The sequence below is a fragment of the Oreochromis niloticus genome, linkage group LG11, assembly GCF_001858045.2.
Source record: "Oreochromis niloticus isolate F11D_XX linkage group LG11, O_niloticus_UMD_NMBU, whole genome shotgun sequence".
Lineage (NCBI taxonomy): Eukaryota > Metazoa > Chordata > Actinopteri > Cichliformes > Cichlidae > Oreochromis > Oreochromis niloticus.
In genome coordinates this window covers 15871064-15882735 of record NC_031976.2, presented here as the reverse complement: position 1 = coordinate 15882735, position 11672 = coordinate 15871064, and the positions used below count along the sequence as shown (strand labels likewise).

The following is an 11672-nucleotide window of genomic DNA, read 5'->3' as shown; positions in this document are numbered from 1 at the left end:
ACTTAAATTGGCTTAAGTAAGGCTTAACTCTCTTGTCACTGTTGTCATATTAAAGAAGAATCTGAATGTAGACTCTACAGATGAAGGACATTATAGTAAAAAGGCACCGTCTAAAACAGCATGCTGAGAGCTGACTATCATGTAAAAGCAGCTCACCTCTAATCACCACAACTATCTAACACATCACATCTATCTATCTATCTATCTATCTATCTATCTATCTATCTATCTATCTATCTATCTATCTATCTATCTATCTATCTATCCATCCATCCATCCATCCATCCATCCATCCATCGTGTGATGCGGGGGTGGCTGTAGATGGAGGGGTGTGTGCAACGCAGGGGTGGCTGTAGAGAGGCTCAGGTACAGATAACAGAAGAAAAATACAAAAATACAGATAAAATACAAACAAATACAAATAAGTATGTGATTATGGATAGATGGTTGTCGAAATATGCAAGACATAAATTTTACTATTCTACCACTACTATTACTATGTAAGTAATAGATATCTATAAGTATCTATAAGTATAGACATGCACACGCACACACACAAGTACACACTAAATATACCTGCACACGTACATACATATAAAATGCGCATTATGCATGAAGTGGTGACCATGGATGTCCATGTCCATGTCTCATGCCATCGTGATTGAGGAATTATAAAGTCTAACTGCTGTCGGAATGAGTGATCAGCAAAAGCGCTCCTTCCTGCAGCGAGTGTTTCAGTCTCTGACCAAAGGAGCTGCTCAGCACACTCACAGACTCATGCAGAGGGTGATGTGGGCTGTTCATGAAGGATGTCAGCTTTACTAACATCCTCCTCGGTCCCACCACCTCCATGGACTCCAGAGGACACCCCAGCACAGAGCTAGACCTCCGCACCAGTTTGGGAGTCCTGCTCCTGTGCCTGTCTGTGCATCCGCTCCCCGATGCTACCACAGTGTCATAGAACGTACCTAACAGAGTCCTACAGACTCCAAAGGACGTCAGTCTCCTCGGCAGGTGGAGTCGACTTTGGCCCTTCTTTGACTGGATGTCTGTATTTGTAGTCCAGTTCACTTTATTGTTGAGGTGAACATCCAGGTACTTGTAAGCAGTGTTGGGTAAGTTACTTTAAATTAGTAACTTAGTTACATTACTAGTTACTTCTATCAAAAGTAAATCAGTTACTTCAAGTTACTCGTGACTTTCAAAGTAACTAGTTACTAGGGAAAGTAACTTTGGTTTTACTCAGAATTCTCTTGTTAATGTGTTGCTTCCTTAACTGGATACCCAGCAAGATTGCCAGTCTTCTAGCTTGCTTACTTGCCACAACTGCACTGTGCCGCCTACCAATAGAAAGGAAAAATGATGTGCATATTTCTATGAGATAAATCTCACACCTGGACCATCGTTGACCACCGCCATGATTCTAGCCTACGTCACAGCGTCATGTGCGCTTTTTATATCCAACACAAAAACTGCAGTTGTGGTGCTTTCGATTGTATCAGAACTCGGAATTCTGCCTTCCAAATAGGAAGATGTAGGTAACACCAGACTGCAGATGAGCTTCATACAGGGCTGGACTGGGACAAAAAATCGGCCCGGGCATTTTGACTAGAGACCAGCCCGCCATTGTAGGAAAAATCATAAAGCCTTTGAATGAAAATAAACACTGTTGTGACAGTGATGTACACTGTTTTGATGGTATATATGCATCAACCTATCAATCGTTTGTTGTAAGATTCAGATAATTATTTTTAAAAGCTAGATATTTTAAATGACAATAAGAATGAAAAGTATTTCTTTGTGCCCCCCTCTCCCTGTTAATGCCCTACCTGGCCTCCCTGGCAAAAATTTGCTAGACCCGCCCCTGCACAGTTACCAGCTGTCAGCTACATAGAAAAGGATCCTGGTGTTATTTGTCTCTCAGAAACAGTTCATAACTTCCCTTCAACTCATTCATGTCACCTAAAAGGTAAACCTGTTTCTCCATCACCTGTTCAGCTCTGATGATTCAGTAAGGACATCTCTAGTTTCATCTTCATGTTTCCCTCTCACCGCATATCCAAACTGATATCATGACCAGCAGCCTTTACAGCTGTGGCTCCAGCAAACATCAGCTGATACTAGAAAGTAATATTAAATAAATTCTAACAACAGTTGACTAGCTGTTGTTTAACGTGACCTCCGCTGGTTTCTTCTTTCTGGCGCAAAGTGGGCGATAAACAAACGAGAGAGACGGGACTTGCGACAGAAAAGCCGATCAGCAGATCATTGATCAGTTTCATGATTGAAGTAGAGAAGAAGAGGCAGCTGTGCAGCTCCAGCTTTGTGTCTTTTTCATTGTAGCTGAAGTACGGGACAAACTGCATTCCTTTTCACCTCAATACGAAACACGTAATATTTTCTCTGAATACGAGATGATTCCGTTTTTTAGGGGACGGTAACAATTAACCTTATGAACAAAATAAAGTTCATCATAGCACCCACCCAGCTGTATAGAAACTCCGCCATGCTAACTAGTACCCAGCACGAAAAAGTCAGCATAACGAAAATAAACTACACCTAAACCTGGTTTATATCTGACCCAGATAGACTGCAGGTCATAACTTGCCTGAAGTTCACTTCACCTGACACTCGGACTGGCGGCTGCCTCGGGTCTCTGCTCCTCCTGCCTCCCCTTTCCCTCATCCACCTGCTGGCTTGAACCACTTGCTAATGTCACTGAATCTGTGGAAGCTCCGCAATAGCCACCACACGAAGTAATGACTAACGACCCTATCTAAATCCCAGTAACGATTAACGTGTTCCTGATTTTGGCATAATAACTAGTTACCGTGCTCGTTACCACAATAATAACGTAGTTACTGTAACGTGTTACTTAATAACGCGTTAGTCCCTACACTGCTCGTAAGAGTCCACTATCTCAATGATGTGATGAGGGTTGGCTGTAGGGAGGTGTGCGATGAGGGGTTGATTTAGAGAGTGTCAGCACCACAGTACAGGATGAGGCAACGGACATCCATGAATACATCAGGAAGATGGCCGTTGCCGACTGTGTACTCAGTGAATAGTTTAGGCAGCAGAAACTCAAGAAAGAGGAGGAACCATCATCATTGTTGGGAAGTTTATTTTATAAATGTATTCCATACAGATTACAGAAGACATGGCCAAACATGTATTTTGTAATTCCGTTAAGTTACTCTATGAGAGTAAAGCATTCTGAATACTTTGGAATACTTAATATACTGTCATGCTTTTTACAACTACACGAATGGACTATCTGAAGTGTTTTGAGAATGGCATTAAAATAATGAGAAGGACATTCCAAATGTAAGCATTGTAGCACCAGTTTGCATTCTTCCCATAGATTTAACAAGTTTTGATGTATCACTGATGTCATCAAAAAAAGCCATGAATTCCCTAGAGCTTTAAAAGTCCTTTGTACAAAATTTTCCAACAGGTAACCTTCACAATGTTTACCAAGGTAGTGTGAACATGTGAGAACAAGAATGAAATATGGTATTCCTTTGCCACATTGTGGTTCACCTTTCGACCATTGGACCATTAGCGAATGCCGTAATGCTTCACTTGTGAAAGCAAATTTGTTTGGTATTTTTGGCCATTTAGACAACAATTCTGATTGCTACACTGTCCGACAGGACAGGAAGTAAAGAAAGCAATCGACACTAATGATTGGTTGGAATAATTTCTCTTTTATCACTATACGAGCTATCTAATTCCTTAGAATGAAAAGTTGCAAACAAAAAATATAGTCATTTGAGATTGGTAAGAGCAAGCGGAATAGCAGTATAGTCAGTATCACTTTCCTCCCCATTACAATGCCCTGTCAAATGTGTGACAATATTAGTAGTCTGTAATTATCACACAATTCTCTCTGTTGTCAGAGACTGTAAGTTTACCTAAATTTTAAGTCAGACTACTGTTACGTTTTCTACACAAGACAAGACACAAATGTGGATTAAAAAGACAGTTTAAAAATCAGAAAGACCAGAGTACAGGTCATTATCTAAACAAGTGAAATGATTAAAAATAGCAGTATTTTGTTCAATTTATATTGTTGCTTTCAATGCAAATTAAGTGATAATTTTCTTGTACACTATTTGCTATCATCCCAGGACATTACTAAGAGATTTCACTAGGTGGGGTAAAGCACCCATTACCAACATAAAACATAAAGCAAGCAACAGGTTTCACAGACATCACAACAAATGACAAAGGGAAGACAGCAGGGTGTTCAGGTAAGCGACCTCAGCACAGGAAATCACAGCTGATAAAGTTAAACAAACATGACTGAAAGTTGAGGTTGTACATCTTCACTTTTCTGTCAGACTCTACTGTAAAGGTATACAGATATGAACAAAGCAAACAAAGCATTTCTAATGATACAACTATTCATCAGAAATAAAGAAAGAAAATGAAATAGGAGGACATCACATAGGGAAACTCTGCTCATAGAAAAATTCTACAACGTTTCAAGTTTGGAAAAAGAAAGCTAAATATTTAAAAGTAGAAAGCTTATTAGATGTAGATCTTATGTTTGTCGAATTTCCAAATTTCACTCATGATAACCCCTTAAGTCCCATTAGAATAAATGTTTCTAAGAGTTATTATTTGGAGAAAAAGTGAAAAGTCAGTCACTAGCTGCCTGGCAAATGTGGATCACTGGCTGTCAGGGCCGTAAGGTCGGTAGGTGGGAGTAGACCAAAGTGCAGACATGACACGGAGCAACAATAAGATTCCACAAGTTTTGTTGAGGAGACACTGAAACAGAGGGAGAATATCATTAAATCTAAATGAAGGAGAGCAGAAGTAGAGAGATACTGGTTACTGATTTGTGGCTCGCTTGCAGGTGGAGGTCACAGGGCTCTGGATGTGAGTAGATGGATTTAAATCATTCATGTTTGATAGATTATAGACCAACAAGTAATTATTATCCATTTCAATATGGGCAGACATTTTTTGACAGAGACTGGAAACCACTTGGCAGACAATCAGCAGAATAAAAGGAAGTATAAAAAAAAGAAGAAAATGTTAACCACATATGGAAAGTAGCACAGGCCCTATAGACAGTTTAACAGCGAGAGAATGTGTGAGAGAAAAAACATGACAGAACTTCAGTGTTAAATGCACTGTGTGAGTGCTTGAGCATTTGGGTGCTTTGACCAATCAGTAAGACTTGCATTGAGCTGCTATGATAAAAGAACAAAAGCAAAGAAAATCCAGCAAAGATGCTGACTATAGAAATTCAGACTTATCACTATCACAACTCTACCATTAAGAAACGAGAAAATCTGATAGTTTATAATTCAGTATTTAATTAAAGAAATGCTTAAAATTGCTTGGCTTTGTCTGTAAATTTTAAATAAGGTCACTAAGAACAAACATGTGCTTTGTTTTAGGATGATATAAAGCCAATAAACTAAGTCACATCAAATAGTCTATTTTTAATATTGATACTGATGCAGGGAAACAAAAAAAACCACAAGGAAGGTATCTCCAACTGCAGAGGTAAACTCACTTAAAGTCACTTAAAATAAGAGCAGCTTTTGGAATTTGATTGACCCAATCCTCAAAAATGAAAAATGTTCATATATTTAACACAATTATTTTCAAATAATTGTGTTATTTGAAATAGTTAGGGTATCATATACTAATGTGTTTGTATTTGTGGTACAACTTGCCGTTATTGTACCGCATTGGTTTACAAGACAGCTTAATTAAAAAAACAAACAAAAAAAACAACCACACAAAACACAAAACAAATATTTTAACTAGACATTTTTTGATATTGTTTCCAAATTACAAATCCTAATTCTTTTTGATGGTGAAAAAAAGTAAGAAGTGAAATTTCCTGGCTTATATCTTTAATAGTTTTTGAGATATCCATGTTGAGATTTCAGTGTGAGACAAAATGGCCAGAAGTGTGTCAATGGACCATTTAGCAGGAAGTGATCTAAAAATTTGCTGATTTGAGACTGAATGACCCACTTTCAAAGAAATGACAGTGTTTAATATTTAAGGTAGTTTCATTTTGATGGATAGCAAAAGAATATAAACTCCATATTTTATATGAAATCCATTTTTTGTATAAAAGTTAAACTGATTTAAACATCATTGAGTGTTATTCAGTGAAATTAGCATTTAATCCCCTACAACACAACCAGAATGTCACGGTGGGGTGCGCCGGTGTGATTGTTGGAGCGGACCCAAAAGCAGACACTGGAGGCAAGGAGCTGGTTTGCAAACTGAAGGCAAGCCTTTATTTCGGCTGAAAACACGAAACTATGAAACACCAAGCATAACTATGATAAACTATGACGAACCTATGACTGACCATGATAACAAAAGGTGAAACAATGACTGTGACAGGAACTATGACTGTGACTAGATGACACGAGGGAAATTGGCAGACGTCCTGACAATGAACAGTAAGAGACAAAGGACTTAAATACACACATGAGGTGATCAGGGGAAGTGGAGACACATGAGGAAACAGCTGACTAGGATGAACATAATGATGCACAGGAAATGTAAACTAAAACACAATGACATGAAAACTGGACTTTCAAACTAAACAGGAAAACATGGCAAGACACAGGCATGACAGCATTAACCAGGCAGACCAGAAACATGACACATAAGACACAATAAAGAACAATGGGAACTTTAACACATGGGAACACTGCTGACACACATGAACCTAATGACAGGGCAGAGGAAGGGAAACTAAATACGATGAACAAAGAACATACTGGACTCTTTCAAAGTAAAACAGGAAACATGGAGACGTAGACATGACACACAGGGGAACCTAATAAACCATGAACTAAACATGGCTGAATAACTAGATAACTGAAAAGAAACTGGAATACAGATGAAATAACAAAACAACATGAAACTCAGAAACATTGGGTTGCATGACCCAGGACCATGACACAGAATTCGTTGTCCAAGAGATTGATTGATGACAATCTCTTTGGCACATAGATTGGCTGTATGCCATGCTATCACAGATACTCCTGATCTGAACTTTAATCATCATGAAGTATTTTGAGAAACTGATCAGAGATTATTCAAGGGCTTTCACCTTTCCCTCAGTCCTTTGTCACGTCCTCCCTCATGGTTGTGTGCAGTAGCGGTTTTAGATACGGGCGACACGGGCGGTTGCCCGGGGCGGCATCGTGGTGGGGGCGGCATCACGGGCATCGGCAAAAAAAAAATTGCTCGTACTCATGCTGCCCCGACATCATGCCAGCGCATATTGGGAATGTCATAGGCACCGATCGGTTTTCTATCGCCCATTTGCTGGGAGTAAGGGCGCCCTCCGTTTGCGAGGTGCGCCTGCTGCTTGCGGCACAGGGAGGAGAGGGCGGGGCGGCGGGGGATTCTCTGGCTGGCTGGAGCAGCAAAAATTACCAACTCGCAAAATAAAACAAAATAACAAATACGCCAGACATTATGATACAAACTTACAATTTGCACCGATGTTTTTTCAAAATTCTATACGCGAAAAGTGAGCGCGAGAGCCCTCGGTGCACCTGCTCGCTGCTGAAGTCAAAGTAAACTTTATTGTCTTCTCCGCTACATACAGTCCAGTATACAGAGAGATGAGACGACGAGGCTCCAGTTACAGCAGTGCAAGTAAACAAACAATAAATATTTAAGAGTAAAAAAATAAATATACACTTTAGGACTCGGGGTAAAGGGATCAATAACAATTTAAAATGTATATTTTATATTTTGTTGATTTAAAGTCTCACACACAACCCGTTTTTAAAGTTTAAAAAAAAGAGAAAAGAAGAGGAGGAGTGTAGCGACTTCCACAGTCGCTAGAGGCCGGGGACTGAGCCTGCCTATTTGCCTGACGCGCTGTCAACTTTACGCAATAATGCGAGAGGTGGAATTGCTTCCTTGTTTATTAAAGTGCTTGAAAAGTTTACAGAGCAATGTGATCGGCTCGCGATTCAAACTCTTAAAACATCACAGGCTCTAATGCAACAAGGGGAAACTCGTTGTGCTGCGGTCAACAAAAACTACGGCTACCCAGCCCTGCTCTGTCAAAATCAAACCAGTGAATGACAGACTGACAACCCCTCTTAATGTCACCGCTAGCACCCACGTGACTCCCGTTACACATCACCATAGCAACCAAACAAATGAAAACCCAGTGATCATAAAAATTCAATACATTTAGTTATGGCTCCTACAAGGAGAAACGAGCAAAAGATACAGGTAAGCAGATGTGTCATTGGATAATGGCAGGTCATGTATCCTAAAACATTAAGAATCAGAATACTTTCTTAATCCCTAAGGAAATTATGTGGGTTACAGTTCCTCCAAGAAGAAATGGTAAAAATAGTAACAGTAACAGACTAAACTCCAAACAATATATATATATATATATATATATATATATATATATATATATATATATATATACAATAATATAATATTAATTAATCAGTGTCAATTGTTGATTTGTCCTGCACTCAAAAAAAAGAAGTCATTGAATGAACGTAATTTTATCTTGCCACTTATATTCCATCTAAACAAATCATGTTATATTACAGTTTTTCTCGATTGCTTAAACACTATAACCAGGCCTCTAAACTAAAATTTCAAAACCATAAACGCTATTGATCAAAAAGCTCACCCATTTCCCTGAACTATGTGCAATAATAACAGTGTGCAATACACATAACACTTATTCTTCTTTTTTATTTCTAAGTTAATATACTGTGTTGTGTTGTTTGTGTTGCGTTGTGATGTGTCATATCGTGTCGTGTTGTGTTATATGTAGTACCGACGTAGGACAGTTTTTCCAATTTCATTGTACTACTGTACTATGTATGACTGTGCAATGACAATAAAGAATTATCTTATCTTATAAACACTATTCCCTGCTTTGACACATGACTCAAATTTGGTGAACTGGTACTGCAAAACTCTACACACAAATCCCTACATTTTACAGTGCTTACACCATGTAGTCATGTAGAAAGCACTAGCATGCAATGATGTTAACTTAAGTCAGCATAGCTTGAGCCCAATTAGCACACAATTAACCAGGTGGAAACACTAGGAGTCAAAATTTAGCACACACCAATCAGAACCTGCGATGGATAGATAAAAGGGCCAAAGTCAGCTCATTCAGGTTTGAAACAATGGATCCAAAGAGATGCAAAGGAAGAGGACGTGGTGGAGAAAGAGGACGTGGTGAAAGAGGAGGACGTGGTGGAGAAAGAGGACGTGGTGAAGGAGGAGGACGTGGTGGAGAAAGAGGATGTGGTGAAGGAGGAGGACGTGGTGGAGAAAGAGGACGTGGTGAAAGAGGAGGACGTGGTGGAGAAAGAGGACGTGGTGAAAGAGGAGGACGTGGTGGAGAAAGAGGACTTGGTGAAAGAGGAGGACGTGGTGGAGAAAGAGGACGTGGTGAAAGAGGAGGATGTGGTGGAGAAAGAGGACATGGTGAAGGAGGAGGACGTGGTGGAGAAAGAGGACGTGGTGGAGAAAGAGGACGTGGTGAAGGAGGAGGACGTGGTGGAGAAAGAGGACGTGGTGAAGGAGGAGGACGTGGTGGAGAAAGAGGACGTGGTGAAGGAGGAGGACGTGGTGGAGAAAGAGGACAGAGACGCCACACAGAGACGACCACCTGGTGGAGGCAGGTTAAGGCTTTTGTCGGAGGAGCAAGAGAGGGAACTTGTAAACATGGTAATTGCAAATAATGTAATCCGCCTGCAAGAGATTCAAAGGAGAGTGATTGAGGATGATCATCTTTTTCGAGGCATAAATGCCATCAGCCTCTCCACAATTGACCGCATCCTCCGAAAGAATCAATTCCGGATGAAACAGGCATACCAAGTCCCTTTCGAACGAAACTCTGACAGAGTGAAAAACCAACGTGTGGAATATGTTCAGGTATGAGTTTTGATACTGTATAAGGTATTGTGTACCATCACAGCATGGCAGTTTATGCTGCCATCTCAGCACTCTTGAACTTTGGTTCAGGGTACCGATTGACTCTACTGTGTTATGTGTTTTGCAGAGAATCTTTGAGATTGAAGGACGGCCTGTTCCCCATGAAATGATCTTTGTGGATGAGGCAGGTTTTAACCTGACCAAAAGAAGGAAAAGGGGGAGGAACATAATTGACCATCGGGCTATTGTAAATGTCCCTGGTCAGCGTGGGGGGAATGTCACTATGTGCGCAGCCATCAGCCAACGAGGGGTACTCCACCGCCATGCCGTACTAGGACCCTATAACACTATGCTTCTCCTTGCTTTTCTTGATGGTTTAAGACAACATATGTTCCAGCTGGACTACAGGGAACCAGCACAGCCAGAGCAGCCTCACTACGTTGTTGTGTGGGATAACGTCAGCTTCCATCGCGCTGCTCTGGTTCGTGACTGGTTTACCAATAACCCAAGGTTTTCTAATATCTTTCTGCCTGCATACTCCCCCTTTCTGAACCCGATAGAGGAGTTATTTTCGGCATGGCGGTGGAAAGTGTATGACCGAGAACCTTGTGTCCGTGTTCACCTCCTTCAGGCCATGGAAGAGGCCTGCCTAGACATATCAGTAGATGCATGCCAGGGGTGGATCAGGCATGCAAGAGGATTTTACCCCCGCTGCCTGGCTGGGGCCAATATAGCCTGTGATGTGGATGAGATTCTCTGGCCTGACCCAGACCAAAGACAAGATGCTGTGGTGGGATAATGTTTCTGGTGTGTGTTGTACTGTATAGTACATGAATGACAATGTGCCACTGTACATACATTGGTTGCGTCTTTTGTGTTTATCATGTGACAAGGGTTTTGAAGGGGAGAACCATAAGCAACCTAATTGTTTTGGAACTATTGTTTTGAATTAATTGTACCAGTGTGCAAAACTCTGTTGTAGTGTGTGTGTTTTTGAGGGCTTGTGTTTGATGTCTGAGGGCAAAGTTCGGTTTTTCAGCAGGAGTGAATAGTTTTGGGTGTAGAGCTTCATTTTGACCTGGAAATAGGATGTTTGGGGAATTGAGTGAGATGTTATGGATTTGTGTTTACTGTTGTGCGGATATGAGGCGTAGTTTCAAGAAATGTGTTTTAGCAATCGAGAAAAACTGTAATCCATCTTGGTTGTGTTGTGTCAACACGATATATGTGTGTAGGTTTAACATGATATTAACAGTAGCATTCAATTAATTTGACTTTTGTTCAACCAACATGTTTGTACCACGTTAGTCTAATTAGATTTAAATTCATCTTATATTGTTTAAACACTTTGGCACATCAAAAGTCGGTCTTGTTACATGAACTAGTAAAATATTTGTTTGTTACTCCAATGATAATCTTGTTGAATGAATGAAATGTAACTTATGTCTGTAGTACATGTTGTATTCATATTACATAATGTTCAACAAAAATAAGATTCAACGGATTTACAGCAACTTCCAATCCACCCATCTTCTTATCTTTATCTGGGCTGCAGAAGTGATAGGGTAACAGGGGCAGGGTACAGACTGGACAGGTCGCTATCATACAGAGACAACGCCAGAGGGGGTGTTCGCCCAGGGCGCCAAACAGGCTAGGACCGCCACTGGGTGCCCCACACAACAACTCAATGTCCACTATGTGAAGGAGCCAAACACATGCCTTCTCCTCTCATTAAT

At 40.4% G+C, this 11672-nt stretch overlaps 1 protein-coding gene across 1 annotated transcript; it reads left to right on the top strand.

Annotated features, from left to right (window-relative positions):
• Positions 1–9660: 9660 nt before the first annotated feature.
• Positions 9661–11130, top strand: LOC109204055 (uncharacterized). Its single transcript, XM_019364234.2, has 2 exons — positions 9661–9936; positions 10064–11130. The coding sequence occupies exons 1-2, from the start codon at positions 9727–9729 to the stop codon at positions 10733–10735; spliced, it is 882 nt and encodes a 293-aa protein (XP_019219779.1). The 5' UTR covers positions 9661–9726; the 3' UTR covers positions 10736–11130.
• The last annotated feature ends 542 nt before the right edge of the window (positions 11131–11672 follow it).